The sequence below is a fragment of the Rhinatrema bivittatum genome, chromosome 2 (assembly GCF_901001135.1).
Source record: "Rhinatrema bivittatum chromosome 2, aRhiBiv1.1, whole genome shotgun sequence".
Classification (NCBI taxonomy): domain Eukaryota; kingdom Metazoa; phylum Chordata; class Amphibia; order Gymnophiona; family Rhinatrematidae; genus Rhinatrema; species Rhinatrema bivittatum.
Genome location: NC_042616.1, coordinates 357,754,488 through 357,774,073, shown reverse-complemented (window position 1 = coordinate 357,774,073; position 19,586 = coordinate 357,754,488). Strand labels below are relative to the sequence as shown.

Genomic DNA, 19,586 nt, shown 5'->3' with positions numbered 1-19,586 from the left:
ATCGATGTTGATGTTGTCGTTGATGAATTCAATGAGGGGGGAAGGGTCTAGCTCTAGGAGGTTGGGGGGGGGGGGGCGTAGTACGAGGCAGATCTGTAGTTCTTGGGATTTGTAGAGCCCTATCTCGAGTCTGGAGGGGGGTTCGATTTTGATGTTGATAGGCTTAAGGTTTTTTTTTGCTATGTTCTCTTCCATTTGTATCTTTGTATTGTTAATCCTTTCCTAGCTTCTCTTAGCTTTTCCAGATAATATCACCTATCTTCCTCCTTCTGCAATCTCTTCTGGTTCATTAACATTTTTTTCCTTAGCTATTCAACTACTTCTTTAAAATCAGATAATGGCTTCTTTTTCCTCTTTTCTTTATTACTTTTCTAATAAAAAGTTAGTTGCCATTATAATATCTCCTTTTAGTTTTGCCCACTGCTCTCCACTAGATTTTTTTTCTCCAGCTAACAACTTCTTGAGGTACTCCCCCATTTTAACAAAGTTAATTTTCCTGAGGTCTAGAACTCCACTTTTGAATGAACCTTCATCACCTTCATTGCTCCAGTACTGAACCATATCATCTGGTGATCACTGGATTCCAGATGATTGTCCACTCCAACATCAGAAACACTGTCCCCATTAGTTAAGCACAAAGTCCAGTATCGCCCTCTCCCATGTGGGGTTCCATTAACCACTTTACAGACCAGTGCACCCTGCAGAGAATCCAGGATCTCCCCGCTTCTAGAAGACATTACATCCAGGAAGCCCCCAATCAATATCCAGCAGATTGAAATCCCCTATCAATAGTACCTTTCCTTTCATAGCAATTTTGTGAATATCCATCATTAAATCTCTGTCCATTTTTTTTCTGTCTGTGATGGAGGTCTATAAATAGATGTTCCATTCCTTCTTTCCAGATTAATCCACAGTACCTCCTCTTTACCTCAAAAAGCCCTGTAATTCTGTTGCTTAAATATTATTTTATATACTGGAAGTTGTGTCCCTGCTTGCTTTGCTTGCCAACCCTGCCAGTGGGTTTATCCGCTTTAGATTCCATGTTTCTGCCTAGGTGGAAAATGCAAGCTGGGTAAAGCAAGTGACTTTAATGAAAAGAAGGGGGGGGGGGGAGGAGCGATAGATTTCTAAACCCCACCTACCTTTTTTCCCCCCTTGACTGAGTATGCATGGATGTTAAGCTAACTCCCCCCAAAAAAAGAAAGTGATAATCGCATGGTAACGTCACAAAACAGGTTTTATATCCCCATCAGCTAGATGTGTACATCATTGGTGTCTTGTATTTGCTCTGGGATTGGAGGAATGAGGATAAGTGTCTGTGTGTGTGTGTGTGTGTGTGTTGGGGGGAGCATTCAGTGGGAAGGGTGTAGGTCAGAAGGTCTGCAGAGGGTGTGAAGGGGTGGGGGCGCTGTTGGTGATGGGATATATGGTGATGGGTGGGATTAATGTATGTGGTGGTATACGTGGTATGTGTTGTTAGATTGGTATGAGAGTTTGAGTAGTATGAGGTGCATGGGCACTTTTCCCCCTTGCACTCACCACATTTTCTCCCTACCTCTCTCCTCCCCACCTGTGAGAGAATGGTGTGTATGCATTGTGGTTGTGAGTGGTAGGTGTGTAAGTGGTATCAGGAGGTGAGTGGAGAGTGTTGATGCTAGGGGGGGAAAGCCCATCTCCATTTTCCAAGCACCCTTCCTCCCTCTCCTCCCCTGTGAGAGTGTGTGCATGAACACTTTCTCCTTCTCCTCTATTGCACTCCCAATTTTCCCCCTTCTCTCCCATGTGTCTGTGTACAGGGCAGGGGATATGTGTCTGTTGTGGGAAGGTGAGAGTGAGGGTGTGTGTGCTGGTGGGTGGACTCTTTCCCCCTTGCAATCTCCACAGACTCCCCCTTCCACCTTGTGGAGTTCAGAGGATGTGTGTGTGTGTGTTATGGGGCTAGTGTGAGTGGTATTAGGGATGAATAGGGTGTATGTGCATGTCTAGGGAGGGAAGGAGGGGAAGGGAGCTGGGCGTGTGTGTATATGTGTGTGTGTGTGTGTGTGTGTGTGTGTGTGCATTCTTGCCCTCACACTCTTTACTTTGTCCCTCTCCCCTAGGTATTGCAGTTTGTGATGCTTATTATGAGACTGTTCTCTTTGGAACAAATACATACCTTACACATGAGGAGCTCTGCTATAGGGATCTGCAACATTCTATTATTATATCTTTCGGCATATTAATTGCTCATTGTGTTTTTCTTTTTATTTTGGCCCTTTCACTATAAACTCTATCGGTGACTTATAAGCTAGTTGGTTTCTATTTAGGATTCCAAGGGGAAGATATAATTTTCCTTAGTTTTGTTTTTTATTTGTATTACATTCTTTCTCTTCCCTGTGTAAAATCTTACACTGATGGTTTATCAATTCTGCAAAGTAGTTCACATAATATGTTAAAGACTTTCTCACAGAGTTAGCTTTCATTTATTGTTATGATTATCCCCAATATATTTAGACTTATCATCATTTGAGAAGGGTATTAGCCCCATTTCCCCTGTATGCACAACACAGTATGAGTTTTTCTATAGATTCTTGGTTTTCTTCTATGTTATTGGTTTCTTTACTTTTCTGGTAAGGTGCATTGATTATATCCCTGGTTGCCATTTTAATGAATATTATCCTGGGTAGTTGTTCACAACAACAGTATTCATTGAAAAGATTTGCCCAGTATACCTAGTATTATATGAGAAACACAGTACTTTCATACTAGTCTCTCTGTGTACTTATCTTTACATGTTATACCACTATTATGTACTTACTTGATTCTGAAAGATAACATATGTGATCATGTTATTATGAAGTAGGTCCTTTTTATAATGCAGGTATCTGTATAGCTCCATTATAGAGCTAATAGCTACCTAGTGAAAATTAGTTTTGATGTTATTTTTAATAACATCAAAAAACTAATTTTCACTAGGTAGCTATTAGCTCTATAATGGAGCTATACAGATACCTGCATTATAAAAAGGACCTACTTCATAATAACATGATCACATATGTTATCTTTCAGAATCAAGTAAGTACATAATAGTGGTATAACATGTAAAGATAAGTACACAGAGAGACTAGTATGAAAGTACTGTGTTTCTCATATAATACTAGGTATACTGGGCAAATCTTTTCAATGAATACTGTTGTTGTGAACAACTACCCAGGATAATATTCATTAAAATGGCAACCAGGGATATAATCAATGCACCTTACCAGAAAAGTAAAGAAACCAATAACATAGAAGAAAACCAAGAATCTATAGAAAAACTCATACTGTGTTGTGCATACATGATGTAAAAGTGTTGCAAAGCATAAGACATATTCTAGTCATATGCTGTAGTGATGGAAGATCAAATACAAAAGCATATGCATGATAGGCAAAGGCATAGCAAAAGTCTGAAACATCATACTAATTCTGTAGGGTATGTATAGTGCTTGTGTGTATGTGTTATGGGGTTTGTGCAAGTGACTGATGTGTGTCGAGAGAATCTTTATCTTTATTAGGATTTATGAATCACCTATATCAGTACTCTAAGCAAGGTACAAATAAAACAGTCACAAAATAATACAAATAAAGGCAATCACAAAAAAATTGACGCCTAGTCATAAAAATTAACAGGGATGCCAAAACAGTCCATAAACAGGAAAATGAATCATGCTAGTAAATATTCAAAGTTCCTAAAAGGCTAATAGTAGGCCTGGTTAAATAGCCAAGTTTTCAACAACATTTTGAAAGCCTTCACTCCATCAGCCAGCCAAAACTGAAGGTGTGTTTGTGTCGGGGAGTGGCTGGGCATGTGGAGTATGCTTAGGAGTGTCTACGGGGTGTGGGTGGCTCTAGGGGATGAAAGTAGAGGGAATGTACATGGGGGACAGTGGAGGGTGGAGGTGTCATGGGAGGATGTGTACTCTTCCCCTGCTTTCTCCTCCTCCTTCACTCTCCCACTGCTCTTCTCCTCTAGCCTCTTTCCCCTCACTCCTTCCCTCCTGCAACCTCCCTCCCCTTTTACTCTTCCACTGTACTCTTCCTCCAGCCCCTTTCCTTTTCACCCTCCCCCTATTTCCCCTCCTTTCTCCCCTTCCATAATCCCACTGCTACCCTTCCCAAGCCCCCTCCTCTTTCACAATCCCACTGTGGTGGTGTGAGTGGGGTTGGGTGAGGGCAGAAGTCTGTGGGTTGCATGCTTTGGGAGTGTTGGGGGGGGGGGGGGGGGAGGGCAGGAGTATGGGCACTAGCTGCTCATTCTACTCTCCACTTGGTCATCCTTCTTCCCTCTTGCATGCTCTCTGCACGTGTCTTCCTTCCCCCTCCCTCTAGTGCCTTGACCACCTGACCTGCACTTTTCTCCAAAGCTCAGATTCAATTTTGCTTGCTGGCTCCTTCTGTACTGTTAGTACTTGTTTTCCCAGTCCACTGTCACCTTGATGATTCACCAGGTGTTGCAGTCGTGCCTGTGTTTTTTTGGCTTTGTTTGCTGGCTCCTTCTGTACCACTCTTTCCAGTTCTCCCAGATGTCCAGTTACTCACAGGTGTGCTTGATGGAAAGCTCCTGTAGCATGCATTTCCCTCTGGTCTCACATTTTCCACAGTCTCAGGCCCTGCGCATGTTTCTGCTGCTGGGGTCTGACCTCCCATACTCATTGCCAGGTTTGTGCGTGAGGTAGTGCGTGCATTTATGCATGCGCTTTTGGGATGAAGTAATTACCCAGAGCCCCTACTATTTTTATACTATAGAGCGATACAGAGCCGCCACTCCTCCCTTCCTGAATAAATTGTATCCCAGTATAACTACATCCCAGTCATAGTTTTCATGTACCATGTCCCTATGATGGCTACGACATCCAAGCCAACCTCTTCCAGATTCTTCCAGATTCCAGTTTCTAGATTCGGGACTTTATTTTCCCTACTATGAGCATTAGTGTACATAGCTTTCTAGATGTTGCCATATTATTCCCATTTCTATACAAGTGTTCATCCCTCTTTCATGATCCTGAACTTAAAATTAACTCATTTGTCACATTTTACCCATTTGTTTAAAATGAATGAATATCCCCTACTTCTGATGATCTCACTTGTGAATCAGTTTTGATGCATGTACATATTTTATTTTTTATTGAATTGATCTATATTGTCATATACTGTGATGACAAAAAAGAACTTACTTTGGGGGGTTGTAGCTTGAAAATGCTATCAGTCCTCCAAAAGCCAAAGAGAGTGAGAAGAAGATCTGGGGTTGCGGCATCAAGCCATACACGAGGGTTCTTTAGGACATTCAGCTAGAAATAAATAGAAACAAGGTCTTTTAAGCAGTGTCTTATGATCATGGCTGAAGATGCTGAGGTAAGGTGGAGAACAGAGAGGGGAAAGAGGTGGTACTGGGGATTTTCCCTGTCCAGCCTGGTAAATACTACCCTTGGCTTTCTGCCAGCTCAACTACTACAATCTACTTGACCATTTTGATTTCTGAACCCACCCAGAGACTGGTGCTCAGCTTACAAACAGGACCTAGACCCTCTATTATTGTATGTGTGCCGTCAGAGAATCAGATGTAAATCTGATGGAAAATTTAGAGTAGTAAAACTAATCATTAAGGTTTCACAATTGATTACTGTTATTTACAACCCCTATTCCACACTTTCTTGGGACACATAGTTAAGGTAACTGCTTAACTGGTGGTAGCTTTTGGATCTCAAGATGTTCCAACATTTTATGGGCTTTGCTAACTATTATCAGCACTTTATTCAAAACTTCAAGGTAGTGGCTTTACTTACATGTAAGTGGACACCAAAACATTCTTGGAACCCCCAAGCTCAGCAGGCCTTTGAAGAATCGATGCAACCTTTTGCATCAGCTCCTATTCTATGCTACCCTGATCATTTTAGAAGTGGATACCTCTGAGGTTGGCGCAGGTTTAGTCTTGTCATAAAGACCTGATCTGGATTCTCGACTCCACCTGTGTGGTTATCTTTCTCAAAAGTTCTCTCTTGTGAAACACAATTAGGATATAGGAAACCAAGACCTCCATGCCATTACATGGGCTTTGGAAGAGTAGCACCTGCTGGAAGGAGCCACCTTTCTGATCACAATCCTTGCAGATCATAACAATTTACTTTATATTGAGGCTTCCAAACATCTAAACTCCTGGTAAGCCCAATGGGCCATGTTCTCTGCCCATTTTCAGTTCATTATCATCTATTATTCTGGCTTGAAGACATTAAGGCTGATGCATTGTCAGGACAGTTTTTCTTCCTGGTCCTCGTACTCTGGCTCCTTCCTTGTTGCCTGAATCCAGAAGACTTCTTCATCTCTGGCTTCTGCCTTTCTGCTCTATTCCAGGCTTTTGTCTCCTTGTATGTATTGTGGGCTACCCCCATGTCTTATGCCTCACTGGCCACTAGCATCTGGATTTGGCTTTTCAGATGATAAGCCACTCGTTCCTGCTTTCAGGAAGTATTTATCGAGTTAATTTTTTCTTTTTTTGTCAGTAGATGCCTTTCTGCTGGTTTTGGAGATGGTGATTTGGCTCCTGCTTCTGTCAAGATGTTTCTTCTGCTCCTTATTTTCTCTAGCTTCTTGTGCTACCTTTCCTGCCACTGATATGGCTCACTCCCTCCTCTTGTGCTTACTGCAGCTATGTTTTTTCCCCATTATTCTTGCAAGTTCTTTGGTGGGTCATTGGCGGTCTTGGTATTTCTCTCATTTTCTTTTCACTTTTTTGCGGGTAGGTGCTTCATTGGTTCTTTTTGCTGCTGGTTTTGGTGACAATGTTTTTGTTCCTACTCTTCCTACTGATGAAAATGCTTCTTCCACTCCATTCCAGCTGTTATAGATTTGCCTGGCAGTCAACATGTATTTTGAATGTATCCTGAGTTACAGAAGACTTATTATAGTTCATGGACTTATCTTTGATACACAAAATGCTCTCTTTTACATATGCATAATAGGTCACCTGTCTTGAAGCACCTGGAGAGGGTCTCTGACAGCAACTCTCTGTAGTCTGGGAAGGACTTAACGCTTTGGTGTTTGCTTAGGGCTTTAAGAAGTTTGAAGTACCTATAGGATTAGTATACCTCTGGTTTGGTTAGTTCCTTTCTATCTATGCGCCTTGGATCTAGGATCATGCAAGATAGGTACACTTCCTGTCTTCCACCCTGTTTAGGTCTTCAGGACAACCTTCCTTTGTTCTCTTCAGTCCCCTCAATAAAAGTAATCAACTCATTAGGTAGAGGTTTAAAGTTTTTTCTTACGCAACTCAGGGCTACTTTCCAAACTCCCCACATTTACCAACTTCCTAAAGTATAACTAACACCATTCATTACATACTTTCTTTCTAACCTCTCCCTAATGCAACATCATAATTCCTAAATGGAAGCTCAAGCTCAGTTCCTGACAAAGCCTCCACTAAGTTTAAAGGCACAATTTCTATAGGCTTAGGGGGACAGCCTTAATTTAGTCAGTCCCTATTTTAGCTACAGGGATCTTTCGTAGATTATGTCCCCTAAATACAAAGCTCTAGCTTTCCAGCTGCAAGTAAAGTTTAAAAAAAGAAACTTTAAATGTTCTGAGCTTAAACTTGCAAACCTTGCAGTGTGAGTGTTACCACTTTGCAAGCCCCACATAAACCATAAATTGGTAGTGAGCATTGGCATTTTTAAAATGTCTAGCTTTTACAATAGCCCTGATATATTTCCAAGGCTTAGTTTAAACCTGATTAGCATGCACACAATGGGTTTAAACACACAATTCCCAGTTAGCTATTTTCTCTGAGTTTACTTAGGCAGTGCAATTAAATCAGGCAGAACAACATTCCAGTAGCAATTAAGACAATCTTTCAGCAGTGCTGCAATTTTTTCCCTCTGAATTTACTTTTGGCAGTGCAATTTAGACCAGGCAAAACCTTGCAGTAGCAATCAAGACAATTCCTCAGCAATGCTGCAGTTTTTCTTTTCTCTGGATTTACAATCAAGCAAGGTGTAAACATAACTCTGTAAATATACAGCCTGAGTGTTCCTAAAAGTTGCCTTTGTACTTTTCAAAAGAAAATTGGCTCAGCTGTGTGCCTAGTTTCTCTTGGGATGGTCCTTCATTTATCATTCTCTTAACATGTAATCTACCAGGCTTTTTTCCCACAAACTGCTCACATAGTTGCCTATACTCAACAGTACATAGTGCTTTCTTTTAACACAACCACTCATGTACCTCTCACTAGATATAACAAGGGATTTCCCAGAATATTACACTCTCTTGTGTATGTCTGGATTCCTCCCTCCCCCAGTGCTATGTAAGCACCTCAACTTCACAGCCTCTTTTCATGTAAACACAAAGTTTTTTTCTCATCCCCTAATAATTAATTTGAATTTTTATATCTACACTGACAATATTCAGATACTCATCCCATAGCTGATACCCTTGAACAGACATTTAAAGAGACAAGCATCTATCTATCCGCAATTAAGCAGTTACTAACCCATATGAAACTAGCCATTAATATGGCAAAAACAGAAATCATATTGCTGGAGAGAAAACCCAAACCTAACACCAAAAAAGTACTCTCCCTATCAAATAATGTTAGATAGAATTAGTAGAATCAGTTAAAGATTTGGGTATAACCATCGACTGCGAATTAAACTTTAAAAAGCACATCTCCATAAAATTAAGAGACGGCTATTATAAATTGTTGGTCCTCCGATGGCTAAAACCCTTACTAGACCATAATGACTTCTGATCTGTATTACAGGCTCTCATATTTTCATCCTTAGACTACTGTAATTCTCTGTTACTGGGACTGCCACAGTCTTCGCTACGACCGATTCAGGTGTTGCAGAACGCTGTGGCTAGGGTGTTAACGAATCACAACAAATGGGAACATATCACCCCAATTTTCATTAGCCTCCATTGGCTCCCGATAGCCCAAAGAATTCTGTACAAAACTTGCTGTATCCTTCATAAGGCCATCTATGCTTATAAAACTGACTGGTTAAATTTTTCTATCCGTATGCACACTCCTCATATATCATTAAGATCTACCAATAAAGGGCTGCTTTATGTCCCTTCAATAAATACTGCACATTTAACCTTAGTCCAAGACAGAGTAATTTCGATCGCAGGCCCAACTATTGGAACACCTTGCCAGCTGAGTTAAGACTTGAAACAGATTCAATAAAATTCAAGAAAGGGTTGAAAACTTGGCTCTTCGAGCAAGCCTTCTCAGGCAGATTACAAGCTTAGTCCCAAATTGAGAAATAATTACCTCTGCTGACTGCACTGTATATCTGAAGATTTAAAACTATCTTATACTTTACTATTGTATTTGATTGTTGTGCTTTGCTGTTATTTTTCTAATGTCTTAAGGTTTTTTTGTACACTGTTATGATGTAATTACGAATGACGGTATATAAAATCTTTAAATAAATAATAAAACTCAAAATATCAACTTAATTCAGAAGCTGAAGAATTCATGAGGTTCTGTTTTCTTCATCTTCAGAAGCGTCTCCATGGTAGCGTGGGCTGTCCTTCCAAGATACACTGTCTCCTTCCCTCTCTGTCCCCTTGCTATTGCAAAGGTTGACTTATTTATTGCACTTGGCAGCTTACAGCTGAAGGGAGTAATCATCTGTTCCCTGCTGAGATCATCCTGGAAGCTAACCCATCTTAGATTTCCTTATTTGGCTCTAACCAGTCCCTATCTGATAGCCTTAGAGCTGTATATTCTTGTGCAGCAACTAACTAAAGACCTAGTAATCATTACAAGATGTTAGTATCAATGGATTATGGTCTGTGTTTATGCAACCTTGTACGTTATTGATTGAAACTTGTTGATGGTTAATAACACATGTTTTAACTTTAAAAAAATGTATATAATGTTTTCATTTATACTTTTACTTTTAGACTGGGTCAGGAGCCTCACAAGGCCTGATTATAAGGTTTCCAGTTCCAGTTCCCCATGGACTTTCATACCATGCTAGAGTTCCTTGTCTTATTGGAGTTAGGTTATTGCAACTCCATTTACACTGGACTCTCAGCAACTACAATTAGAGCTCTACAAATAGTACAGAACACAGATGCTCAAATCCTTATAGATGCCCATCTTGGGACCATATTACTTCTGTTTTACAGTCACTATACTGGCTTCCTGTTGCTTGGTGGATAAAATTTAAGGGTCACGGTTAATTTAGACCAGGCTGCCTTTAATAACTCCTTATAGCAGGTTGTGGTTAATCACTCATTAATGCCTGCTTCCTACATATCTGAAGGCACTGATTGTGCATCAGAAGTAGACTGGGGTCAGACATATATTAGAAAGAAAGTTACTCCAGTTCCAATACCAGTATATCCTTCCATTTGTTGCGCATCCCGTCCGCACTCGGCCTGCGCCCAGGCATGCTCACCTCACCAAGTCCTCCACGGGTCCCGCATTGTCATCCCCTGCTACAGTGGCAAGTGCAGCTAGGCCTCGGCATCCTGTGGCAGCGGTCGCCGGGCCTTCCACTTCCAGCCAGGCCTCACGGCGGGGCTTGGCATCCTCCGTGGGGTCGGCCCCGCCCGACTCCTTAAAGGGCCAGGGGTGGATCCCCAGCTCTGCAGCGCGCCCTGATTGAACACCGCTTAAAAGGAAGTGTCTGCCTGCACTTCCTTGCCTTGGCAATCGGATCGATCACGCTGTGATTTCTAGTTTGCCTCTGCATTTCTAGTATTTGTTCCAGTCTTGTTCCAGTCCTGTTCCAGCGTCTTTCTGTTCCTGTGTCTTCCCAGGTAGTACCTCTCGGACTGTCTTCTCGGTACTGACCTCTGCCTGTTCCTGACTACGTTGATCGCTGCCTGGATTTGACCTTTGCCTGTTTCCTTGACCACGTCTGCACGCTGCTTGGAACCGACCTTTGCCTGACCACTGACCACGTCTGACTGCTGCCTGGAACCTGACTTCTGCTTTATCTGACTACCCATGGACTGACTACTGGAACCTGACCTCTGCTTTGGCTGACTATCCACGGACTGACCACTGGTATTGACCCCTGCTTTGGCTGACTATGCTATCTTGACTCTGGCCTTGATCCTTGCCATACATTCAGAGAATCTTTTCTGGCCTTCTCTGGCACCCCGGATTTCTAGCCTGAACATCAACCGCACACCCTTGATTGTAGTGGGCACACCTCTGAACTTTCTTTCAAGGAGATCCTGTGAGGCCCACCTAAGACCAGGCGGCCCGGGTAACCAAGAGCTCAACCTGAGGGAACCCTGGGTTGCTAGTGGTAAAGCTCCAGCTAGCCTCTGTCTCCTCTTGTGCTCCGCCTCCTGGTGGCAGGCGTTCTCTGGGTCCGACCAGGGAGCCTACCAATCCTGCACTAGGCCAAGGGTCCACCTCCCGGCGCAACACCATTAAGAAGTGAGATGGTAGAATCAAGTATTGTATCTGCATCAAGGGATATATCCCTTAAAAATATATGTAAAGTTATTGGTATAGATTCTAAATTGACTAACACTGTCAGTTATGTCAATTTTCTACTGATACAGCTAACAAAGTTCAGGAACTAGATTTAAGGCTTACCTCTTGGAGTTTAAGGTTTCTGCTCAAACTACTCTTACTTCTAACCTACAGTTAGTGTAAAATGCAGGAATCTACCTTATAATGGCCTGTGACCGACGGCCCGCAAATGCGCAGTAGAGCGCAGCTCTACTGCGCATGTGCGGGCAGGACGTTGGTCAGAAAAAAAAAATGGCGGTGGGGGCCGCAGGAGCGGGAGGAGAAGCAGCGGCGCCGCTACTTCTCCTCCCCAGATCTGCCGGCAGATCTCGGGGGGGGGGGGGTGTCACTCCCGCGCCCCCCCCCCCCGAGATCTGCCGGCAGGAGCGGGAGGAGAAGTAGCACCGCTACTTCTCCTCCCCAGATCTGCCGGCAGATCTCGGGGGGGGGTCACTCCCCGCGCCCCCCCCCCCGAGATCTGCCGGCAGGAGCGGGAGGAGAAGTAGCGGCACCGCGCGCGCTCGGTGCCGCTACTTCTCCCCAGATCTGCCGGCAGATCTCGGGGGGGTCACTGCCGGCGCGCGCGGGAGTGACCCCCCCCCCCCCGAGATCTGCCGACAGGAGCGGGAGGAGTTTAATGGAGCCGGGTGAGGGTTGCGGGAAGTCGCGCTTACGGCGCCGGGGGGAAAGGGGGGGGGGTGAAGGGAGGGACTGAGTGAGTGGGGAGGGAGGGAGAGGGGGACTGAGTGAGTGGGAGGGAGGGAGAGGGGGGACTGAGTGGGAGGGAGTGAGGGAGAGGGGGGACTGAGTGAGAGGAGAGGGAGGGTGGGGAGGAGTGGGGGAGGGGGGTGGTGAAGAATGAGGGGGAGGTGAGAGACAGAGGGATGTAGCCCGTTTTAACGGGCTTTACGGCTTGTTAAAGATAAATTGAGTTTGTATTCTAAATGTGAACTGATTGAAAACAAACAGGTTTAATAAATATTGTTTGTTAAATTTTTCTTGTTCTCATTTGATTTCTGGAGAGGATTTTTTAAAAGAAATATGTGATTGAAATTCTCCAATTTCTACCTGATAAGAAATTCCTGCTCTCTAGTTGCTATTATATTCCTGATAAAAAGAAGGTTCCAAGCAATGAAGATGGGGGAACAAATGTTCTGCTCCCCTCTTCTAGCACAGATCTTTCTTTGTTTTTTGTAAACCTCTGAGGATAATATCTCCACTAGATTGAATCTTGTTTCTTTTGCTTTGACCACTGAGTCTTCTTTAGGCAATATTTTAAATATAAGGATTCCCTATTTTGTAGCCAAAGAATTCAAATATTTCCGGAATTATCTAGAGAGAGACAGTTTAAAAGTAAGCAATTTCTTCAGTTAAAGTCTCATGTTTTGTCTTTAGGAGCCTTGTTTTATTTAAATTTTCTGTGTAAGTGCATCTACCTTATAAATGGGCCATGACCGACGGCCCGCAAATGCGCAGTAGAGCTGCGCTCTACTGCGCATGTGCGGGCAAGGACGTCTGTCTCAGCCAGCGTCAGAAAAAAAAAACATGGCGGCGTCGGGTGGCAGCGGCGGTGTCGAGTGGCGGCGGCGGCGGCGACTGATGACGAGAAGCGGCGGCAGCGGCGGCCAGTAGCGAGGGAGGGAGGAGAGAGAGAGAGGGAGGGACGGACTGAGTGAGAGGACGGAGGAGTGGGAGGGACGGAGGGAGGGAGGAGAGGGAGGGAGGGACTGAGTGAGGGAGAGGAGGGACTGAGTGAGGGGGAGGGAGGGAGGGACTGAGTGAGAGGGAGGGAGGGACTCAGGGAGGGGGGGAGGGACTGAGTGAGAGGGAGGGAGGGGGAGGGACTGGGGGAGGGAGGGACTGAGTGAGAGTGAGGGAGGGGGAGGGATTGAGAGGGAGGGAGGGGGAGGGAGGGACTGAGTGAGAGTGAGGGAGGGGGAGGGACTGAGAGGGAGGGAGGTGGGGGGGGGAAGAGTGAGGGGAGAGGTGAGAGACAGGGATGTGAGTAAGTGGAAGGGTAAGAAGTTGTGGAGCAGAGAAAAAGGGAGTGGAGGAGGGTTGAGGGAGAGGGATGGGATTGAGAGAGGGTGGGGATAGGGAGTGACTGAGGGAAGGGGAGGGGAGGTGAGAGGAGGGGAAGGAGGCAGTGGGAGACAGAGGGTGAGTAAGACTGAGGGGTGGAAAGGGGGTGAGTGACTGAGGGGAAGGGGGAATGAGGGAGAAAAAGTGTAGGAGGGTGCTGTGTTCGAAAATGGACCGAAAACAAAATGTAATGTAGCCCATTGTGACGGGCTTACACGGCTTGTAATTACATATTAGAAGAATAGTATGTCTTTGTCGATCCAAAGCACTTAGAAACTTTTCTTTAGGTAAGTCCTCTTGCATGCTGCTGGATATAGATATAGGGAGTACGTTGGTCATATATATATACAAGCCGTTAAGCCCGTTAAAACGGGCTACATCCCTCTGTCTCTCACCTCCCCCTCTTTCTCTCTCCCCCCCCTCTTCACCCCCCCCCTCCCTCACCCACTCCTCCCCACCCTCCCTCTCCTAGCACTCAGTCCCTCCCTCCCACTCAGTCTCACTCACTCCCTCCCCCCTCTCTCCCTCCCTCTCACTCACTCAGTCCCACTCACCTCTCACTCAGTCCCCACTCCCTCCGTCCTCTCCCCTCAGTCCCACTCCCTCCCTCCCTCTCTCTCCCCTCAGTCCCACTCCCTCCCTCAGTCCCTCCCCCTCAACTCAATCCCTCCCCTCCCACTCAGTCACTCCCTCCCCCTCCCTCTCACTCACTCAGTCCCACTCACTCTCCCTCAGTCCCACTCCCTCCCTCTCACTCAGTCCCTCCCCCCTCACTCAATCCCTCCCTCTCACTCAGTCACTCCCTTCCACTTCTCTTCTCTCCGTCCCTCCCTCCCACTCAGTCCGTCCCTCCCTCTCTCTCTCTTCTCCCTCCCTCGCTACCGCCCGCTACCGCCGTCGCCGCTACCGCCGCCGCTCGCTACCGCCGTCGCCGGCCCGCTGCCGGTACCGCCGCCGCCGCCGCCCGCTGCTGCCACTGGACGCCGCCATTTTTTTTTTCTTTCTGAAGCTGCCTCAGAGCGACGTGCTCGCCCGCACATGCGCGGTAGAGCTGGTCTCTACTGCGCATTTGCGGGCCGTCGGTCACAGGCCATTTATAAGGTAGATTTTTTCTTTTGTATATATAGCTTCAATATAATGTAGACTGTTGCAAAGATGTGTTTATTTTCTATTTATCTGTATTTACCGCTTGGTAGCAGTTTGTTTTCTTTTTTCCTGATTTTATCTGTTTCTTTGTAAATATGATTTAAACTAAATTTAGAAAAACTAAGGTCATCATCATTGTTCAGAAGCAATAAATAAAGAGGCCCCATTATATATTAGCATTGTGCTAAAGATTATTGGCCTTCTATTGTTCTCTGCTCTACTAGTCAACATCTCTTGGAAATTCCATCTCCCAAACTGGTCCACTTGTCTGAAGCCTGTCAGAGAGCCTTCTCAGTTGCAGGCTCTACACTCCAGAATTTGCTCCTTCTCCAATTCCATCCTATCAAACGTCACAAGACATTTAAAAAACAACTGAAAAGGGAGTCCAAGATGGCTGCCACACAGTATGCATGCTAGGTACTCGGTCTGCTGGAATATCCCTGATTCAAGCCTAAACTTTGCCTAATCACTTAATTTCTGGATTCAACTTGCCTCACACCAAAAGAAAGGCAAGAATCACCATTACCTCTATGCCTATTTCTGATTCTAAACAGCCGACGATCAAGTCGCTCCTAGCGGGCCCATGCTTTCTCGGCCAGAGGGAGGAGCTGCGAGAGGAACTAGCGACAAGCAGACGCAGTTTCCACAGGCAGAGGAGACATCCCTCAGTCCCGGCGCGCCAATAGTACCAAGCCTCCTTGCGGGCCTCCCCAGATAATGGAGGACCTAAAGAACGAGCGGAAGAAAAGATCGACCGCAGCCAGCCTCGATGCCCTGAGAAGCATAGGTAGAGGACCGTTTGCTTCAGAAAGCTCAGTGTTTCAGAGGTCCACGGGCTCAATGGCAGAGGAACAGCTTGGCAATAATGGAGAGAAGGGCCTGGCAGAGCCAGGAAAAAAAAAGCTGGAAATTAAGGTAATTTGTGATCAACACTTGATAAAACCCTCTAAGATTACTTTGGAACAAATATGGGGTGTATTGACATCAATGGATAAATCTATTAAAGACTTAACATCATTGATTTAAGAAAATATTAACAAAGTACAGAGCCTGGAGAATAAGGTGAAAGTTGTTGAAACAACCGTGAAAGAAATGGAAATTAAAGTTGAAAACATACAGCAAATACAAGATAACTTGATAAAATCTGAAAATATACATAACAGGAAGTTGGAAAATCTGGAGAATGATATTAGAAGATGTAATTTCTAATCCCCACAGATGTATATAATGTTACATAAGATGTACATAGTTTTTTGCTTTCACTACTATCAGGTACGCACCCTTTGTACCCAGTTCACTATCAATTTCTTCCTCGCTCCCTCCTTACCCCTCCCCTTCCCGTTTTTCCTCCCTCCCCAGCCTGCCAACCCTCCTGTCATGTTTTATTGTATTTTCATCCTTTCAGTTCATTGTAAACAGGCATGATGTGCCTTACGAATGTTGGTAAAGAAAAGCTTATACATAAATAATTTGCAATTTTTGAACTTCCTGAAGTCTAAAATGGTGTCTCCTCATGAGTTATTGAAAAATGACTTAATGAAGATGTTAAAATATCCAGAGCAAGCTATTCCTGCGATCTCTAGGATATTTTATATCCCTACAAATATAGGGGCGGATTTTCAGAGCCCTGCGCGCCGGTGCGCCTATGTTCAATAGGCCTACCGGCGTGCGCAGACCCCGGGACTCGCGTAAGTCCCGGGGTTCTCCGAGGGGGGCGTGTCAGGGGCGGGCCCGATCCGCGCGGCGTTTTCGGGGCGGGATGTAGCGTTTCGGGGGCGGGCCCGGGGGCGTGGTTACGGCCCGGGGTGGTCCGGGGGCGTGGCCACGCCCTCCGGACCCGCCCCCAGGTTGCGTCCCGGCGCGCTAGCGGCCCGCTGGCACGCGGAGATTTACGTCTCCCTCCGGGAGGCGTAAATCCCCCGACAAAGGTAAGGGGGGGTTTAGACAGGGCCGGGCGGGTGGGTAAGGGAGGGGAAGGTGAGGGGAGGGCAAAAGAAAGTTCCCTCTGAGGCCGCTCCGATTTCGGAGCGGCCTCGGAGGGAACGGAGGTAGGCTGCGCGGCTCGGCGCGCGCCGGCTATACGGAATCGATAGCCTTGCGCGCGCCGATCCCGGATTTTAGCGGATACGCGCGGCTACGCACGTATCTACTAAAATCCAGCGTACTTTTGTTTGCGCCTGATGCACCAACAAAAGTACGCCAAATTGCGCTATTTGAAAATCTACCCCAAAGTGAGAAATTATTTGCAAATAGATGAAATACCGATTAATCTTTCAGCGATTCTTGAAATGTCTCAAGAAATTATAATAGACTCTCGAGCCGTATTATTAGTGACATTTACTTTTTCTTCAGAAAGAGATTCAGTGCTGAGGATGACATTCAGAAATCAAACTCAAGAGTTCTATGGCCAACAGATATGGGCATTTCCAGATATAACAAAAGTCATCCAATTAAGAAGAAATAAATTTCTAACTATGAGAAATGAGGCAGTATCAAGAGGGGCAAAGTTCCATCTGCGGTTTCCTTCAAAATGTATAATTATGTTTCAAAATTCAAGATATGTTTTCAATGAACCGGACCATTTACACTTATACTTGGAATCTCACTCTGACAGGACTCTGTTTGGGATTGGCAATAAGTAATAGAATGGGCATACTGTGCAGATATATTGATTAATTTCTTCTGATTCTGCTCTTTGAACATTATTGGACTCCCAGTATTCTTATAAATTTAAGACAGGCTATTAGTATGTGTAATTTTAGTTTATATATTCTTTATTTCTTTGAGACTCTATGTAATGAGCCTGAAATTTTTCAGAACAATGTTCTTTTGTTTATTTGAAATTCAATAAAAAAAACAAACAAACAACCAAAACCAACTGAAAGACTATTTTTTTTAGATAGCCTTTTCAAGTACCAGACTAGCTGATGTTCATTCCTGTCCAGTTCTATTAAATGTCCTTTCTCTGAATGTACATTGATGAATTGATCACTGTTACTGTCTTAAAGCTCTTTGATTTTCTTTTATTTATGAATATATTTTATTGAACTTGTGAATATTGAAGCAAGTGAACAATATGTTTTTATATGTATTAGGGACCTCAACCATCTTAGGTTGAGGGTCCTAATACAGGAGTCACATAGTCCCAGAGCCAAGCTCACTGTCCCAGACCTCTCATTCTTCTCATTATTTACTCTGCAGAAATCAGACACTGGGAAGCCGAGGTCCATCCGGCAGGGAGGAGGGCACCTCTCCAGGGCTCTAGGCTCTTGGGGATTGGGTACCTTGTACAGTTTCTTTCTCCATTCAGCCTCTCTTCCACGTACTCACACTTGTAGATCTAATCAGTTTTCAGCAGACTGGTTCTCAGGTTGGAAGAAAGCAGGCAGAGAATTGGAGTGGTGCTCAAAAACAAAATATTTTATTGCAACTTAAAAAATAGAATCCAGGCAAGAATGACAAAAATCATCATAAGAGAAAGAAGATATAACTCCAAGTACTATAGTCTCTCTAACCATGCTAAGCTTCTTAATCAATGTCCAAAGACCAAAATACCTTCCCAGTGATAGGAGAGAGAAGTCTCCCCTCCAAAAATAGGCAAGGAGATTATTGTGGAAAAATATCTCCCTCCAAATAAAAGGAAAAATCCTCGTCAGCAAATAATTCTTCCAAAAATCAGTTCCTACTCTTTGGACACCACTTTGACTGGGTGGAGGGCAATGCAGTACCCTGGATCCTGATGACTCTGCTATAGTGGGGTACAGAGCACGAGCCAAAATCCATTCCCCTCAGATAAGGGGGTTTGTCGTTCTGATCTGTGAGCTGGTCAGAAAAAATAGCCATCTCTCTTAAGATCCAAAATTCTACTCTCCTTACACAAGTAAAAAATATCTAGTTCTGTGAAGGCTTCTATACTTGAAGAATCCCATTAGTACAGGTTGTGGAGCCTACAGGAATCCACCCAAAAAAAAATTCCACTGCTTTCTCAAAACAGAATCCAACTTCAGCCAAAAGCTATATCCAACCACATTTTGTTGTATTTATGGATCCTTGGATCAAGGCAGGATTGGCTCTACCTGCAGGGAGGAGCCCTGCAGGTTGCCATCATCAGCAGGTGGACTCAGGTAAAGCATAAACCAGACAGGACCTTTACCCTTCAGCCCAAATTCCCCTCAGGTTGAGCCTTTGGGTGCTGGAGCCAGCAGGACCTAGGTGGGGTCTCTGCTGATGGCAGGGGTGAAGGTCCGTGGTAAGCTGGGTCATAAGTAGGTGGCAGTCAGACATAGCCGAGATCCAGGCAATGGTCAGAGGTAGGCAGTGGACAGTTGTATTCAAGGTCCAGGCAATGGTCTGAGGCAGGCAATGGTTATTTTATCCGGGATCCAGGCCAAGGTCAAACCAGATGTCCGTCCGAGGGAGGAGAAGAGGGATGGATAGGCAGGATGGGTAGGCAAGGACAGGAATAAATGAGTAATGTGGATAGAGCAGATGGAGACGAAGACAGAAGACAAACTGGAGACAGCTGGAGGAGGACTGAAGACAAGCTGGAACAAAACTGAAGACAAGGCTAGAGCTATTAGTTAAAATTTGTAACCTATCAATAAAATCATCCATTGTACTTGAAGACTGGCGGGTGGCCATACTGGCCAATGTAACCCCAATATTTAAAAAGGGATCCAGGGGTGATCAGGGAAACCATAGACCAATGACATTGACTTCAATGCCAGGAAAAATAGTGGCACTGGAAATTATTCTAAAGATCAAAATCACAGAGCATATAGAAAGTCATGGTTTAATGGAACACAGTCAGCATGGATTTACCCAAGGGACTCTTGCCTCAGAAATCTGCTTCATTTTTTGAAGGGGT

General features: G+C 44.7%; 1 protein-coding gene across 1 annotated transcript in view; it reads right to left on the bottom strand.

The window, feature by feature from the left end:
• SLC6A18 (solute carrier family 6 member 18) overlaps nt 1-19,586 on the bottom strand; it is a 218,716-nt gene that overhangs the window by 103,636 nt on the left and 95,494 nt on the right. The window contains 2 exon segments of the mRNA XM_029589928.1: nt 5,193-5,260; nt 5,262-5,306. Coding sequence (XP_029445788.1) covers nt 5,193-5,260; nt 5,262-5,306 — 113 coding nt within the window.